This window comes from Crocodylus porosus, unplaced genomic scaffold, assembly GCF_001723895.1.
Source record: "Crocodylus porosus isolate Cpor-Errol unplaced genomic scaffold, CroPor_comp1, whole genome shotgun sequence".
In the NCBI taxonomy this organism is placed as follows: Eukaryota; Metazoa; Chordata; order Crocodylia; family Crocodylidae; genus Crocodylus; species Crocodylus porosus.
In genome coordinates, this window is record NW_017728943.1 from 3809020 (window position 1) to 3827985 (window position 18966).

Genomic DNA, 18966 nt, shown 5'->3' on the forward strand with positions numbered 1-18966 from the left:
CATCCCAGGATGCAGTGGTTCCAGTTCCCCCTCCTTCTTACCCACAGCAGGGATACAGCCCCTGGTTCCTAGCCATGTCCCTGCTCACCAGCCCTCTAGGGACAGATATTCAAAAACCCTGAGCCTGAACTGATTCAATCTTTGCAGGTTAGTCTAACCTGCAGAGATTGAACTGGTTTGCAAGTAGATAGAAATTCCCTTTTCATTCTGGAAATGCAGGCACATGCCTGCAGTGGCTCAGGCCAGAAACTTGGGGGCACTAAAGCAGCCCTCCCTTCCCTTCCACAGGGAAGCTGAGCTGAAGGGGGAAAGGGCATAGGCAGGCCCCAGCAGAACTGAGTAAGACTGTGGAGGGCTTTAAACCCCCACCTTGGCCTGCAGGGTTCGGAGGGTTGGGGAAGAGGGAGCGTAGCAGACCCCTGTGGTGGGGGAGGATGAGGAGGGGAGAGCTCTGCCTGTCCCAGCGGCTCCCTGACTGCCACGAGCAACCACACAGTTTCGCTGCTGGGCCCCAGATGGGATTCTTCCTCCTCCTCCATCTGACCCAGGGCAGCAGGGTGGAGAGTGGGGCTCTTCCCCCTCCTCCCCTTCTGGCCCCTGCTGCCATGGGGTAGAGAGGGGGTTTCTGTGTGGTGCTCCCACCCCAGAAGAGGACTTTTCCCCCTCCTCCCCCCTTTTCCATGGGGCAGGGACAGGGCTTCTGTTCAGTACTAGAGGGGGACTCTTCCTCCTCCTTGTCCTCTCCCTACCCCCCGAAAGGGCAGGGAGGCGGAGCTCTGTCCAGTGCTGCCTGGCTTAGCTTGGGCGCAGCTTTCATTGAGCCACAGCCACTGGGGCTGGCCCCACTCAGCCCCGGCCCAAGCAGCTGCACTGCAGGCCAGGGGGCAGGGCCATCCCCAGCAGCAGTGATGGGGAGGCTGAGCCCTGTTAGTTAAGGCACAGGTGGTGGCTGGCTGGACAGCAGGCTACCCGGGCTGACTCAGAGGTGTTGCGGGGGCTTGTCCCCTCTGGGCCTGGGCAGCCCTACACAGAGCTCCCCTCCCAGCCCTGCTGGGAGGGGCCAAGGGGGGGGAAGGAGGATGGGGAAGGGTCCCCCCCCCCCAGCATGAAAACAGCTTCCCTCTCTCCCCCCTGGGGAGGAGCGGGGGGAAGAGTCCCCCTTTAGGGCCGGGCAGCCCCAAACAGAGCCCCACCCTGCGGCAGAGGAATGAGGAGGAGGGGGGTGCTCCACCCCAACTGCAGTCCCCTGGTGGGAGGGGGGGAATTAACCCCCTGCTTGCCCCCTTAGCCTTAGTGGGGTCATGCCAGAATTGCTGTGGTCCCTGTTGGTGGGACAAGGAAGGGAGCCGGGGCGTAAACCCCCTCCTGGGCACTCTGACCTTCCCCATCCCCTTGCTAATCCACCAGCCAGATTTGGCCAGATGCCATCCTGGCATGGCCCCATTAAGGTTAAAGAGGTGGGGGGGGGTTAGTTCCTCCCTCCCTCCATTCCTTCTACCCAGCAGCTAGGGTCTGCCAGCCCAGACTGCCACCTCCACGGCTCATCCACAGACAGGCAGACCCCAGCTGTGGTGAGGGGGGAGGGGAAGGAGGGAAGAATTAACCCTTTCTCTGACCATTTTGCCTTAACAGGGCCATGCCAGCCAGTGTCTTGTCACATCCCCTGCTTGGGTTAGAGAGCAGAGGGGTGAGGCTAGCCTTGCCTTGCTCGCTGGAGAAGAAAGCACAGCACAGCCTAGAGCTGCAAAGCATGCGGGGATGCTGGAGGACTCTGGTTTAACTTCAAGTGGGAAGGGGTCTGGGACAGAAGTTGCATAAACTGGTTAGAGCCAAATCAGTTAATTCTGATACTATATTTAAACAGGTTTATCTTACATTAGTTTTGGCCATTTTGAAACTGGTTGATGTGCACTGCATTTATGGTAAACCTGTTACAGGTTTAAACTAGCTTCTGATCACTTAAACTGGTTAATGTGTAACTTCTGTCCCTAGTCCAGTGGCAGGTCAGAGCAGTATAGGTAAGAAACAGTATTAATCCTTAATCTGAAGCTGCTCACAGCACATTCTAACTTACGCACCACTTAACCTTCCACAGATAGAGTATGATCTGAGTGTAATGTATAACTTCACCCAGAAACACATAACCGCACATAGGATCAGTGTACTGGTACCATTATCACCCAGATGTTTTCATTATCATCCCAACTGGTCTCACATATACACTGAGAGAAGTGGCAAACAGTGAAATCACATACAAGAGAGACAAAAGCTTGGTGGGTAATGCCCAATACAATTCTCTCAGAGCTATTTAAGAAGCAGGAATGGTATCATTCACAGGAGGGTTACCCTGGCAAGGGCCTGCAGTCAAATCAACAAAAAGCATTGGTTAGTGGGACTAAAAGTTTCTGATGGATCTAAAAATCAGCTAGTTCATTTGTCCATTTTCAGGATGTGACCATCCAGCAGTAAAACCAGCACTCTGCTCTGCACACGAGCTAAAATCTAGGTCAAGAGTACAGACACAATTGAAGCAATCTCACTCCAGATATAGCCTAATCTGTCTTGGATCTAACATTCTCAGTTTCATCCAGAAAGAAAAGAAGGGAGAGGAGAATAGAGGACTGGATAAAACAAAAAGATAACTAGCAAGATCTTCAACATCAAGAGATGCTTTACTGAGTAAATGCCTAATGAGTTCTTATTTGGAGGAAGCTGGCTCCCTGCCCTCAGTTGACATGGCATTAACATTCTCCTGCAACATTATTATTCAGGGCAAAAAGTTCCCAAGTTTCTTTGCATCTCTTTGATAACTTTAATCAGCAATCATCACACTGCTGCAGTTCAACAAAAATTAGGCCAAAAAACTGCTAACGATCCCAATGTAATATTTATCTCGCTCAAGGTTATCTGTTTTGTTTAATATTCCATTCCTATCAGCAACAATGGCCCTATGTGTTATTGTGTACTGTATTATGTTTAACACTTGGCTCTGCCAGGGAAATGAGACATTTCAAGTTTATTCAGGATAATATAGCCAAATCCTAATCAGGACTTGATCTAAGGGAGCATCTGCACTGACCTGGCTGAAATATGGCAGATACCAATAACAGATAAGAAAAGTATTAGGAGAATCAGGAAGGGAGGAAATAGAGAACTCTACTGCCCCTGTTAGATTAATGATAATAAAAGGTTTTACAATAAAAAGAAAAGAAAGGAAACAAAGGAAATTGTAATAATTTAGAGACCCCAATGAGTTTCGAAAAAATTAATTCTGATAGTAGTTGATCTCTGCATCCTGGTTTAACTCATAACCAGTTCAGCTGACTCACTGGCTGCCAGAGCAGAGTACTTTGCGTTCAACGTAAATACATATTGCTCTAAGCAAAGTATAATCACAGGAATATCATGTTTAATATTTAATACCATATGTATATGATGGGCAAGGTAGAGAGAGTAACAATGGCTTCTCCAAACTCTGTCCTTCAACAATCTTGGATTTAAGACACATTTATTTTAGCCATATAGATATGCTGGGCCTGCTTCTTTGAGCACTCTGTTCTCATTTAATTCTGTGTAAATGGTAAATGCAGAAGACAGGGTAGAGTTGTACCTTAAAGACTAACTAAATCAGAGATGTATAAGCTTTTGCAAGCAACAGCTTACTTCATTTGATGTAAGTGACCACGCAGAATACAAAACAATAGAAAAATACAAAACAATAGAAAAAGCAGAGTCTCTCCTGCAATAAACTATTTTAAGTTATTTTAGTTAGTAGATAGATCTTTGGATTTAAGGAATGGTCACAATGAGAATAATTTAGGGAACTTTCTTTTTCAGAAAGCATCCATGTTTTTTCTGATAAATTTCTCATGAAGATGAACCTTTTCCCTAGTGTCACAGATGGGTCATTTTACTGAACAACTTTTGTATTTAGAAACCTGTGCAGCATGTAGAGGTTTCTATTCCAGAGAGTAAATAATTCTCCAAGAGTATTGCTTTCAATGGGTCTGGGCACTAGTCAGCTACAAAATATCAGGAGCAATCAATGTAATGTGATGCCATTAGGCAGATACCTACAGACTAACTAAACTGAACCAGACACCAGGACTATCCACTGTACATGCTCTTTTCCTGCACTCCAAGTAACTTATCCATAAAGTTACCTGAAAGCAAGTGCTAAAATGGTAGCCCCCAAATAAAAGCCATGTAAAAACGCAGTGGCTTTAAATAATTTTAGAACAATCAGGAACTTATAAGGGCTTGTCTTGGAAATCCAGTGACAAAGATGTAGGTCAAGTCAGTTCTAAGTGCACAGCAGCAACCAAAATTATGGTTCAGCAAGGAACAATATGCATTCTTTGATTCTCATGGAGCTAGTGGGCACGTCTACACATGCAAGTGCTGCTCCATCTGTTACCCACCCTGGGCAGGCGTCTACACGTGCAGGCATCTGGGAGACCAGAGAAGGCTACTCCAACCCTGCTCTGTCCCCTGCAGTAGCTAGGGGGTGCTTCAGTCTCCCCTTGGGTGGTAGCCCAGGGGCTGGCAGGGAGCATGGGGCCAGGAGACAAGTGTCTCCTGGTGAGGGCTGGGAGAATGCTCCCTGCCCCCATGAGCTACCTGCTGCCAGGGGGCTCCAGTGATGAAACCCGGGCTGGGACAATGTCCCCCTGCCCTGGCAGCATGGAGCTCCTGACCTCAGCTCCCCGACTGAGGGCAGGGAATGAGCTGCAGGGGGAGGGGCAGGTCCCAGCCCCTGCCCCAATCCACCAGTGGGGCAGTTCGCAGTGAGCCCCTGGCTGGGTGGGGATTCACTGCTTAGCTGGCAGTAGCCAGGAGCTGCCCCACTGGCAGATCAACAGCAGGGGAGACAGGGTGACTGCAGACTGAAGTCTACACTGTTTCCTCTCTCTCCAGGATTTCCAACAGTAGGATTTCTCTGAAATTTCTACCAGTAAAAATCAACATTTCTTCCTAAAGACGGTTACCTACATAAAGTAAGTATTCTAATGTTCATTTTGTTCAGCTGTGATAAACTCGTTTACTATTTGTAAAGCTGTTAGATAAACATGTTGGTTTAAGACAACCTCATTTTATTCTGGGCACTATTTTAATGAATGCCATCAAAACTGCAGTATGTTATATGGATAGACAAATGCATTAAAACTGGTTAAAAGGGTTACCATGGTAGCTTCCACTTATGGGACAGGAGAGGACATAGGCAAGAGCCATCATAAAGCAACTGATGCACAGTAAATCTAGAGTTAATTGTTTATAATTTATTCATTGGTCTATACCCTAGGCATGTTTCCCTGACCTGTGATGTTTATCAGTTTACTTAATTGAAGGCCATTACAACAAATTTTCGAAAGATCAAAAAGATCAGGCTTGACACTTTTTTTTTTCCTTCAGTGGAGCCTGCCTGCATGGGTTGCTGCTGGGTCTCACAGCCCCTGAGCTGTGCGGGGCCCGTCAAGCCCTGAGCACGGCGGCTTTCAGCGCCCTGTGTACTGCTGCACTTTGTTAATTAGCAAACTAAAACACCTTGGAGGTATTTTATCTTGCTATGTACCAAAGTCATTTAAAGCATAATACACCACCAAGCATCCAAACAGCGAACGCCATTAAAACAGAATACACCACCGAATGTGCAAACACCAATGCCATTAAAGCGCTGCAAAAGGGCATTTAAGTTGTTTTAAAAGCCAGTTTTGTGGCATGTACAAAGGCCTATATGTATTTCCCCACATATACATGAATATAAAAGATTCAAATAATTTCTTGTTAAAATTCATTTTCTTTCCTGCTTTGTAACAAAGCGGCACTTTCACTTCCTTGAATAAAATCCATCACGTATGCCAACAAAACCCTTAAATTTGTTCCCCCTTTTTTACAATACTTTACTACATTACCTAATTATAAAGAACATATTATTGAGACTTCTGAGCTCTCAGAATTGAAAATAGATGAATGAAAACAATCAACAATTAAGTACTTGTCTATAATGACAAACAAAGAAATGCACTTTTAAGCTAATCTTAGATAATTAAAAAAATCCACTATGTAAGATGAGAAAACACCAGCATTTTAGGAAGTTAGAGTTACTCAGCTGTAGCTAACTTCTTATAAAAGTCATCATCTTCAGTGCCACCTCCTGCTCATTTTTTCCAAGCTTTCTAAATTACTTCTTTTTCATTTGGGAATTATTATTTCTCTGAAAGCCTAGGCTTTATGTCAATGTTTAAAAAATATTTTTGTTAATTTAAAACAAACATGGTTTTCTGAGTGGGTAAGAACCAGGGATTGCAGATCTGCATTCTGTTTAACTAAAACCCTTCAGTTACAGCATGCTTTTGTGGAGGTGTTAGGGAAGGAAAGAATGTAAATTATGTATACTGGAGGATATTCAGAGGTAACTCCAATGGAAACTATGGCAACGCGAAGTATTGTTTCATAGCCTCACCCATGCAGATTAGATTGCCACCAAACAGTAATCCACACAAGATCAAATCTGAGCCTGTGCACTAGGCTGCGCTCTGGTTGGCAGGCACACGGTTCTGTATATGCATACCTGGAGAACTTAAGTCACAAAATGGTAGCCAAACAAAAACCTATAGTGAGTGGCTGTTAGAGGAGGAGGGCCATCATGTATTTTAGCTCAATAGCTGAGTGGTTAAGGCACTCATCCAACAAATAGGTGACCCAGATCCTTGCTAGGCAGGAACTTTCTTGTTATTCTCCATCTGTTTTACCCAGTGACTATTAAGTTAACAGTACAGTGGCACAGCTTGGAAAGGACACTAGGCTACCTGGCAGTAAATGCTTCATGCTTGTAAGTTGAAGACCTGGAGGTTCACATTTTCTCTGAGCAACAGGGGCCTAGAATTTGTACCACTTGCTTCCTCGACTCATGTGAATACGCTGCACAGAGTAGGACAACGAACTATACATAACTGCCAAAAATGGCAGTTCCATGCCAGAGTAACTGCTATTTGAACATGCAGAATGAAATGGGATTTTGCCATAACTTACTTACCTTTCGTTTGGAAAACTGCTATGAACAGAATTGATTCTGCACAGGTGAAAGAGAGGAATGTGAGAAGCTAGCTTCAATCCTAACTATGCAGAGAATAGTGCCTCTCTCTAATTGTTACAGTGGTATTCTGGGGCATTAGCCAGCCTCTTCTATTAATGTTAATGAGCAGCAGTTGCATGCCTCATTCTCTGTGTGCTTTAGGGAAAATTTACTAGAATAGATTTATTCTTCTGCAAGGTTTTGGAGCTTGGTTAAGGTTCGCCTAGTCAAATTGGCTGAGCAGCATCTGCACTGTATTTGAGTCTAGCTTCCAGCAGCCTGAATTTTTAAAGACACTGTGAGCTGGCAATTTCTTTTATCTGCAAGTGTTCAGCACCTCTGGAAAGGTGACTACAGGTATCCAAGAACTCAGACAGAAAGCTATACATCTGAAGTCTAATGAGGATAAAGCGGCATACTCGTTTAGTAAAAATAACAGGGTGCTTCTACATGAGATGCTTACTGCAGAGCAGACTAATTAGCTCCACAGTAAGTAGCTTGCATCTACATGTGAGGCCCTGTTAGGCTGGAGTAAACTAATAAACTATGCAGCAAGATAGTGTTTGTAAATATAAGTACTATCTTGCTGTTGAGTTTTTACTCTGCAGCAGTGCATGTGTAAATGCTGATGAGGCTGACTAGGGCATGAGGGTGCTTCAGTGTGGAGCTGCCTGCCAGCTAGCCCTGGAATGGAGCACCCTTGTACCCCAGTCAGCCCCTCCAGAGCACATTAAGCCAGGTTAGAGAAGCTCTGGGCTGCCAGGCTGACCCCTTGGGCCCCATGTCAGCCAGGGTTGCTCTGACCCAGCTCAACACGCTGCGGTTCCAGGTGCACATATGGAACCCAGAGGTAATAAACTTTGGTGCAATAAGTGTTGGAGTTTATTGCTCTGCATTAATATGTACATGTAGACATGCCCACTGCGGGTCATTTCTCCAAAGGCATTTTTAATGACAGATATTCTACTCCAACACAAGAATCACTACCAACTTCTTTGCTTAAAGCTGATTCAAGCAGGTGAAATGAGAATGAACTAGTCCCCACTAAAAGGTTTATTGCAGATTTAAGTTAAAGTGTAAAAAGCACCTATGTATAACCAAAATGACTCAGCAGTAAGATAAATCCTCCTCTAGACAGCAAGGGAGAGAAAGGTTCATTTTCGTAAACGTAGATTTTTCCTCATTATATTGATTCTTGAACTAGGTATAGTGAACAAATGCAGCAGAGACTTCCTGATTCTGCTTTGGCTTAACAAAATCTAGCTGGAGGAAGGAGGTATCACTTGTGGTTACAAAACAACTCATTTCCTCCTGGGGATCTAATTGTTCAAAAGCACAGCTGCCCATGTTAGAAGATGTACTCTGTGTAGATTACATTGTGTTGAAGCTGAACAGACTGAGATATTTGGAAAGCGTATTATTGTAAGGGAAGGTTCTCTGACCAGGAAAAAAGGGTGTCTCCAGAGTGTACTGTTTAGCTATTTTGTGCTGGTGCAGTGGCCCAATGATGGCGATTACAAAGTTGCACACATCAGTACTGTCTTGAGGTGCTAAAGCGAGAATTAAACTTATGCAAAAGCAACTAAATGCTTGCCTTTTTCGCACGTTACATGTGCTTATCACAGGCAACAAAAAAAAGACTCATCTCAGAAGAGACTGGATATGTTTGATGTTTGCACAATGTACAGCAGCAGACATAGAGCCAGAAGTACCGGGGTCTACATTTGCGTGTAACTGCCTTACTATCTGGTCTTAGAAAAATTATTTCACTCCTCAGTGACTCAGTTTCCCCAATCAGTCCTAATTTTGTAAAAAGTCTATGGATTCATTGGACAAAGGGTTGTAAATTAACAACCCATGTGAAAAACACCACAGTGGTATAACAATATTTAGACTAAAAACGAAGATAAATTAATCTTGATGACTGCTTTTTTGGGTACAGTCTTCTCCATATGTTGCTTTATATGGTTTGTCAAATAATACAACTAGCTAATAGAACTACTCCGACAGACCAGGGAAGTCATTATTGCAGGATCTGCAACAACAGCTTTTTTCACGTCCTGTTATTAAACAACAGTCAGTACCAAGGAGCTCCCTTGTGAGAGAGCCCAAAATGATAGTGTTTCCCTTCAATGCCAATTAGCCTTTGCCTTGGTTAGAAACCTCATGCTGAGCATTAAAGGGAAGAAGAAGCTTTGTAACACAATAGGCTAAAATAAAAAACCGGAGGCAGAGGGTCTATTGCTTTCCCATATGCTGTTAGAACAACGTGTGCTAATTTGAACATAATTTTCAGTCATTGTCCCTTCCCCACCTGCCCTGTTTCTGTACTGCTGAGAGGATGGAGCAAGGAGATTTTCAGTTGCACTAATGGAAGGGAAAAGACCATCTAAGCTGCAGTGTCCTATTTTCTCAATTTCCTCCACAACATCCTCCAAAACTGTTAGCTTCTGTCAGGGAGAGTCAATTAAGAGCTGTTTCACAAGAATACACTTTAGCTCCAAATCTATTTTCATGAGAAAAATCAGCCTCAGCAACCTGGGCCTCTACCATATTTTCATGGTGAAATCTACAAGCACAGGATTAGCTATTAGTGTCTGAAATTCTGAACAAGGAAACCAAACCAACCACCAGAATACTCTTGTGATTCCCACATTAATGGAAAAAAAAAATCAAACTTCCAAGCAAAATGAAACCATGTCTTTATATACCACTCCTATTATTAGCCAAATCACTGTTAAGTTGTGCTCCTATTATTGTAATGAAGTGAAAAATCATTGCTTTTCTTAATTCTTGCTGAGTGCTTACCATGCCTGGAGCTCAGCATTTCAGTATCAACCATTCCCTGAGAGCTGGATAGGAGGATTGAAGTCATGCAATAGCTAAATCTCAGGAGTCCTCTCCATTAATCACTGAAACATATCTCAGCTCTGCCATCAGAGTATAGTAAAATTAGCATATGTAATGCATTAGAGATATTTATTAGTCCTTCAGTACAAACAGGCTTTCACTCTGGGCACTATAAGTTACTGGAAGTCTGTATTACTTACTGTTGTGTCTCAATCCATCAAACTGTTTCATCTTTGCCTCTCGTGAGATGTACGGTAAATGAGGAAAGTCTGGCTAGCTTTGGTCAAGCACTACATAACTATTAAAATATTTTTTCCCTGCTTTTTCAGCTATTTATGGATCTATCTATATTAATATTGTAAATACATATATAAACTGATGCCTAGGACTGAATCTGTTATAATATCATAGGCCATCTGAGTTTTGAAGTACAGGTTTCCCTCATTTTATGCGGTATACGCTTTCCTGGAAAACTGCACATAAATTGAATTTGCATAAAGGGAACCCAATTTATAAGGTAACAAATAGGGATACATTCCCACGGTGGTGAGGAAGGGAGGGAGTGAGGCTGGGGCTAGGGAAGAGGTGGGTGGATGGGTGTGGCACAGCCCAGCAGCTACAGGCAGGTGGCGTCAACTGCTCCTGGGGCTGCAGCAGGAAGCAAAGTGGAAGGAACTGTCAGTGGGTGCAGGGCAAGGGAGCACAGCCCTTGTTGCTATGCGTACCCCAGGAGGGCTGCAGGCTGGGGGGCTGTGCCAAGCTCTTCCCATGGGGCACGTGCCCCCAGATCTGTGAGCAGGATGAGTGCAAGCTGCCACTGCAGGCTGTGGCCGGCGGTGGCACTGGACTCTTCCCGGTTCCTGGGGTAGGCAGCAGCCTGCTTTCATCCTGTGCGCAGATCTAGGGGCATGTGCCCCCCAGGAAGAGCCCCACGCAGCCCCTCCAGCCCGCAGCCTTCCCAGGGTGCGCATAGCAGCAAGAGCTGCGCCCCCCCCCACCCCACACCCACTGACTGTTCCCTCTGCAGCTGGTGTTGGCTGTTCCCAGGGTCACTGCAGCAGGGGCGGGGTAAGTGGGGACAAGCTGCACCGCGTCTTGTGCCCCCGGGACTCTGCTTGTCCCCACTCACCCCAGCCTCTGCTGCAGTGGCTGCAGGAGCAGCCAACATCAGCTTCCTGCACTACAGCATGGCGCAGCCCAGGGGCTGGGGTGTATGGGGACAAGCAGAGCCCCGGGGGGTTCAGGGTGTGGCGCAGCCCAGCAGCTGCAGGCAGCTGGCATCGGCCACTCCCAGAGCAGCTGCAGCAGGGGCTGGGGTGAGTGGGGCCGTGGCCTCACAGCCTTTTCCCCTCCCCCCCAGACTTACCTGCTTGGGGGAGGGGAGAGTGCCTATGCTGATTGTATGAGTGAATTTACCTCACATATGACAAATTTGGGGTATAAAAAAGGTCATTGCATAAGAGCAAATACATATATACAGAACCCGCATAAAGTGAGCAAAACCTGTACAGAATGGCAGAAAAACATAGAAGTTGGTTTCTGCTCATTATATGAGTGAAGATGGATTTAATTTCCTTTAGAGTATGATTCTGTTTCTTACTGTCAGCAGTGTATACTCAAGGCCAGCAAAGGTACAGTATGCAATATGGTGATGATTAATTAACTTTTGAAAAAGGACACATATAGGCAATGGAAAAAGGATCAGCAACAGAGTTGAGTTCACTTATATAACCAGGGTCTGCTGGTATGAGATATGGAAAGCCAAAGCAGGCATGGAGATCAAGCTGGCATCCGACATTAAGGACAGCAAAAAGTCCTTCTACAGGTACATGGGGAGCAAGAAAAAAAAATTGAGCTTCACTGTGGGACCCCTACTGAATATGGAGGGGCAGCCCACAGTAGATCCCCATGGAAAGGCAGAGCTCCTAAATGGTTACTTCGCATCAGTATTCCAGAAAGCTAACACAAGCTGTGTACCTGTCTAGAGGCCCAGGGAATATGGGGTTGTCAGCAGACAACTTGAAAACAGCCCTGACTAGGTGAGGGTCCTCTTAGAGCAACTGAAAATTTTCAAGTCCGCTGGGCCAGACGATCTACATCCAAGAGTCCTAAAAGAACTGCTTGAACTCACAGCAGGGCCTTTGGTGAAGATATCTGAAAAGTCGTGAAACTTGGGAGTGATCCTGGATGACTGGAAGAGGGCCAATACCCCTCTTTAAGAAAGGGAGGAGGGATGATCCTGAAAACTATAGACCGGTCAGTCTGACTTCAGTCCTAAGGAAAACTTTTGAAAAAATTGTTAAAGAGGCCATCAATCACAAGCTTGTAACTGACAGGGTATTAAGAAACAACCAGCATGGTTTTGTAGAGGGTAGATCAGGCCTGACAAATCCGGTGTCCTTTTACGACCAAGTAACTGACCAGCTGGACAAGGGACATGAAGTAGACATCATTTACCTAGACTTCAGTAAGGCCTTTGACGCTGTCTCCCATGAAATTCTCTCAACTAAACGGAAAGGTACTGGCCTACACCAGCCTACGGTGAGGTGGGTGGATAACTGGCTTAGAGGCCAGTCCCAGAGAGTTGTGATCGATGGGATGGCCTCATCCGGGAGGACTGTCTCCAGGGACTGGTGCTTCGACCATATTTTAACATATTTATTAATGACTTGGATGAAGGGGTGGAATACTCTATGATTAAGTTTGCCAATGATAACAAGCTGTGGGGAAATGCGGGCACACCAGAGAATAAGGTAAGGATCCAGGATGACCTAGACAGACTGGTTCTATGGGCTGATCAGAATCAGATGAGGTTCAAAAGGTAAAAGTGCCGAGTCCTTCATCTGGGTAGGAAGAACCTTCACCGTAACTATACAATAGGCAGCAGCCCTCTGGCTGGCACAGCACCTGAACAGGACCTGGGGGTCACAAATTGACCAGAGGATGAATATGAGCCAACAGTGTGATGAGCAGGGCAAACAGGACTCTGGCGTGCATCAGCCCATGAGTTACCAACAGATCCAGAGCGGTGCTTCTCTCTCTCTACCTAGCATTGGTGAGGCCACAGCTGGAGTACTACACCCAGTTTTGGGCCCTGCACTTCCAAGAACTATGCAGATAAACTTGAGAGGGTGCAGAGAAGGGCCACTTGCATGATCAGGGGCCTGGAGGATAGGCCATATGAGGAGAGACTCTGGGAACTAGGCTTGTTCAGTCCGAGTAAGAGGAGACTGAAAGATGACTTGGTAGCCACCTACAAGTATGTCAGGGGGAAGCATCAAGATCTGGGGGAGCAACTCTTCAGGAAGGCATTCCTTGGGAGGATGAGGACCAATGGATGCAAACTAACAGAGGGAAGATTTAGACTGGATATAAGGATCAATGTCTTCTCCGTAAGGGTAACTAGAACCTGGAACACGCTCCCAGCAGCGGTGGTACGGTTGCCATCCTTGGGGGTGTTCAAGAGGAGGCTGGATAAGCACCTCGTTGAGCTAGTCTGAGCTCATTAACCTCCTGCCTATGGCAGGGGACTGGACTTGATGATCTTCCAGGTCCCTTCCAGTCAATTGATTCTATGAGGAGACTTCTAGAGGAGACTGGATAGGCACCTGGCTGGGGTCTTATGACCCCTGCCACCCCCAGTGTTCCTTCCTGCCCATGGCAGGGGGTCGGACTAGATTATCTGTCTAGGTCCCTTCCGACTCATTGATTCTATGATTCTATATACATTCAAAGCACCAGGTTATGTTAGTTGTGAAGGCTGTCAAAGATGTTCATGCTGTGCTTAGGGCTCATGAAACTGCGTGAAACCAGATCCTCAACACATTTTCTTCAAACGTTTTGTTAATTGCTGAATGAGTCAAGACTGATTCATGATTTCATGCTAAAACCGTATGAAATTCATAAGCATGGTTTCAGAGTAGGGCTGTCCAACTTAGAGGCTGGGGCTGCTGCACACACCACAAGCCTCACAAGCCACAGGCCCCTCAGGCATTCCCCCATGGTCCTGTGCATATGGGCACTTCCTACCCCGCACTGTACTGGACAGGTGGTTGCTTTCCTTCTCCCCAATCCCTCACTGCACCAGGCATGTTGGCACTTCCCCCACTGCACCATACACGTGGGCACACAGATACAAGTATACCAGCCTCACCTTCAGCTCCCTTAGCATGAGCTTCTCTGTTGCTCTGCACCACGCCAGCAGCCCATGCTATGGGCTTCCTTGGCACCACTGGCTGTGCAACAGTGCTCTGCCCCACCCCCAGGCCAGGTGGGAGCTTGAGGGCTGCAAACTAACCCCTTGTGGGCCACATGCAGCCCATAGGCAGCCCTGGTTTTAGAACAAAGCTAGGTGAGACATAGCAAGCCTGAACTCAAAGGAAAATTCAGAGAGCACAAACCCATGTGGACCAAAACCAAGAAGGTGGGAAACTGAAGTGCTCATATTTATAAAGCTGTACAAATAATCTTCATTGCTACTATGGGTATACAATGTCACAACTTAACCTTCTACAGGTTCATTTTGTTTGGGACAAAAAACAAAGAGACTACTTTTTCTGAATTACTTTCTTGCAAGTTGTCTGGTACCACTAGTCATCAACAGTAAGTATTCAAGTTTTTTCTTAAGGCTGTAGGTTTTGGCCCACCAGAGAGGGAGCAGTGATGATTCTGCAAGCTTAATAACTAGTAACTCAGAGGGTCATCTTTTCTCTGATGAAACTGTGTACAACTCTTCAGACTGACCATGGACAGAAAGGAGCTGGACTGAGCATGAATGGCAGAATGATTTTCAGCACAGTTGATTAGGACGTAAAAATAGATGGGACACACATTTAAATGACTTTGCAAACTGCAGACAACTACAGTAAAACCCATGTAATCTGGCATTTGAGTAACCAGAACACTCTATAAACAGGAATTTCCAGCTGGCTGGCCAGCCACGAATATTGGGGGAGGGGAGGGAAGGGGAAGCTCATACTCACTCAGCGGCCACTGCTGCTAGCTACCACCCTGTGCTGCAGTTGCTCTGCGTGTGAGTGCCACCTTCCACAACCCTCACTTTGCATACAGCCAAAAACCGCTGGCCTCAGGTAACCGGCATTTTTAGATACCCAGCACCCCTTTTTCCCCACTCATGACAGATAACGAGGATTTTACTGTATTGTATAACCCAAGCTGGGAAGCACACTGTATGGTGAGAGATAACTACTGAAGCTTGGGAAGGATATTATGTTTAAATTAACTAACAATGACTGACTTAAAGGTAAGTGCATTCAACTTGAAGATGCTTTACAAAGGTTGGGTGACAAAGTGCTGCACAGAATCTACTAAAGCAGATGTGATATTTCTCTCAAATCAGCTGTGTTATTTTTTTCCTGAAGATTGTTTACCACAAAAGAACCCCCTTCCAAACCTGGGGTGGCAAATATATTCTTTATTTTGACCAAGCTAACAGGAATTACTTGCTTTAATGAAGTGAATAGCTGTCACCTTGTGTAACTTTCAGCTTCAGCAGACACTATCCCTTTTCCTAGTGTTGACTGTTAATAAGTCAAGGAGATGGATTGCAGTGGTTTAGAATATGAATGACTGTTTCCTAGTATCTATATCCTTGTTTCAAGGAATGGACTAGAAAAATTGAGACTGCCCCTGTTGGGATGGGCTGCTAAAATTACAGTGAGAATACTTGCACATCCAATCTGGATTTGAAATACGGAAGTGTTTTAATAAGGTTTTAGAATTCTTATGTGACCAGTTTATATGGAACATACATCTGAGAGAAATGAAATGTTACACAATAGCTACACCAGAAACACAATTAATAATTTGCCTTATTATGTCAGTGTACGTGAAACACATTCACACTTCAAAAATGCAGTGCAGTCATATTCTGCATCTCATTCTGGTTCCAAAATGAATGGGAGTTTCATGAATAGAGTGATTCTAGAAGTTGGCCCAATGCATACAGACATGTATCTGCTGTTTCACTTTCATCTTCCTGTCATCTATGTCAAATAGATGCTATGCTTTTGTAGAAGACAGTAAAAAAACCTCCCCTTTGGACTATACACTCCTTATCTATATGCAAACCCATGGATCAAAAGGATTAAGATGAGACAGTGAAATGCTTCAGAAATTTTAACAAATTCATTATGTCTTTCTTACTTACCTAGGGTCACAAAGAAACTTGGTTTTTTCTCCTTCCTCTCTCCAGATAAGCCACTCTCGAAAAGAGGGATGAACAAACATTCGTGTCATATCTCTACGCTTGATAAGAAACATGGAAAGGTTCTCCATCCTCTGTTGAAAGTCATCCCATTCCAGAGTACCCTCAATGTTACCTGCATTAATAGCCTGAAAAATATGCTCATCTGTTAATGGATGCAGAGATGCCACTGCCACATTCAAGAGAGGCATAACCCGATCAAAGGAAGACTGTGTCGGGAACTTCATATTGCACTGCAACAGGTAAACTTCTGAAAGAGAGACTGGGACTACTTTATAGCTGGAGCTTTTTAGTACCAGGTAGCCCTTCTCTATGAGATCAAAAGTGAGTTTTAAGTATAGATAGGACCCTTGACTCAAGGTCTTGAGATGAGAACTGAGTTTGCCAAATGTAGTGTTGTCCATTTTGCCATTAAGGGAGATGTTGTTCTGGATCTCAGAGCTGCTGTGTATTCGATGAAGGATATATGCTTGCAGGTCCTGGTCTATGGCTTCATTCTCTTCCAGTCTATCCAGAAATATCCTGTGGAAGGGCAACAGTTTTATTATCTCCTAAAAAAGAAAAGAAAAAGCAATTATTCATGTTGGAAGTTCTTATTATTAACAAAAATAAACATTTGTATTAGAGCCGCACATACAGATTCTAATCAGTGCCCTCTCCATTAGGTGCTGAGCAAGCACTTGTGACGACAGTTTGTGACCCAAAGACCTTACAAATTCAGATGAATATCCAAACATTTCTGTAAACCTGAAAACATTTTTCCTAATATATTTTCCTAGAAAAGGGGCTGGAGGGCCATGCTTTTAAATCCCAGCACACAGGGCAATGCTTTTAAAACCCAGCACCACCCCAGCTACTCTCACACATACCATCAGTTCTCTGTGCTGGCATATAAAAAGCTGACAGATTAGGGAATGATGCATGGGCAGTCAAAACTGATAGAGTCCAACACTGTAGGACTTTTGTTGAAACAGTTGAGTATATCTCAAGGAGTGCTGACTAGCAATCCTCAGTATCATGCAGCAGCTGATTAATAGGGAGGTATACTGAAATCTTAGCACAGCTAATAACAGAGATTTACTACTGTACAGTAAAGACCATAGTGAAATACTCTATATGCTGTTGATCTGTTCAGAGTCAGCAGTAGGTTCAATCTTTTCTCAGCTGAAAGGATGTTTCTGAAAGAGCATGTAGTGCAGAACTCTGTGTCTACTATGCATCACAGGGACAATGCGGGCAGGATTCACTGATCTAGTAAGTTCACTTTATACTGCTTATGCAGCACAAAATGAATTTAACCCTGCCAGAGGTTTTCCATAGAGACATCTCTATGCAAAGAACCCTCAATTAGCACAAAGCTGAAAGAGGTGATTCTGCTCAAACTGGGGAGAGTCAGGAAGCTATATTGGCCAGCTTCCCAAAAAGCAAAATTTAAGCATGATAAAGAATCAACCATTTAATTTTAAGAAATGTAGGGCTCCAAAAGCCCTGAGCAATTAAATGGCAGGCAGGTTAAATGCTAGGATTACAATATAAGATTCTCACTGAAACAAACATGACATAATCCTTTTCCAAAATACCATCTAAACTACCTTAAAACAAAGGGAAATGAACACTGCAGTAAGAAGACTGTGCAACCTGCTGTTGTAAAAAATAATCAGCCAATAAGAACTGAAAGCCAATGCATATCTGGATTTATGATAGTGGTGAACTACATCTGGGCTGTGTCTAGAAGAATTACAGCTAAAACTGATTCATTGGTACTTCCTGCTCTTTTTCATTATGCTACTTTGCATAGGCTCTAAAATGCAGGCATTTTTAACTGTTTAAAGACTAGTTATATATACTTGATGTATTTTCTTCTAGGCTTTCATTTAGTTGTGAGGTCCAAAGATACTAGTGTTATAATGATTACCAATATAAACTGAATTTTCTGCATGAGCTAAGATGAAAACACAGAGCAGTGTTATTTACATTAAATCTAAAATCTCAGAACCAACCTAAAAATCAATCCTAGCGGAGCTAAATAATTTCTTGGACTCGGATTATGATTCTCTCAGCTTTAACAAATGTAACATATAAGCTCTGTCTGACCAAGGAGGGATGTATGCATGAAATCCTGTCCACCAATTTCTCTCATTTGGGATAAAAGAAACTGGTTTCCTAAAAGCCTTGCCTCACAAACTTGTAATTGGTAATGCTCACTGACAGCAGGGAGCTCTTTGTCACATGAGCCTTCTTGCTGAAGTTAATAGAATGCCTTGCTGAATAAGGATTACTGGCATGAGTCAGTGGTACAGGTTCACACAAAAGCCAATTTGAATCCAGTGCAGACACATAAGTGCAAAAGAGTGATAAAATGTGATAACTTCACAAGACAATCAATAATCAAATCAATATGATACTAGTTAAGACCTTAGGAGTGAAAACCCATTTGCAAAGATACTCAGTGTTTATGTGTTTACCCATAAACAGTCTCAATGTACCTGTAGACTTGTCCTGACTGTTACTATTAACTTTAGCCAGGATGGAAATTTTCCAATCATTTTGCTCAGGAATGATACTATGGTGTCCCCATAATCTGGTTTGTGAAACTCTGCTTCATTTAAACCATCAATTAATATGATGAAATCTTCATCAGGGATCTTCCTCTCTGAGATTGTAAGAAAAAAGAAAAAATGTTTAGTTCAGAGGCTAGCAGCCTGGCTCCATGCTAATTAGTCACCATGTTGTTCTTATCTGAAGATAAAATAAAGCAAAAACAACAATACCTATGGATACAGTGATTGTACACAGTGGGCAGGTGCATGGGACT

The 18966-nt window shown here is 44.3% G+C and overlaps 1 protein-coding gene across 9 annotated transcripts in view; it reads right to left on the reverse strand.

Moving 5' to 3' along the window:
* Positions 1-18966, reverse strand: part of TANC2 (tetratricopeptide repeat, ankyrin repeat and coiled-coil containing 2) — a 654191-nt gene that overhangs the window by 88333 nt on the left and 546892 nt on the right. For all 9 annotated transcript variants that reach the window (XM_019548480.1, XM_019548478.1, XM_019548477.1 and 6 more), the window contains 2 exons: positions 18638-18804; positions 16095-16702 (listed from right to left, as the gene is read on the reverse strand). In XM_019548480.1, coding sequence (XP_019404025.1) covers positions 16095-16702; positions 18638-18804 — 775 coding nt within the window. The remainder of the gene's footprint in view (positions 1-16094; positions 16703-18637; positions 18805-18966) is intronic.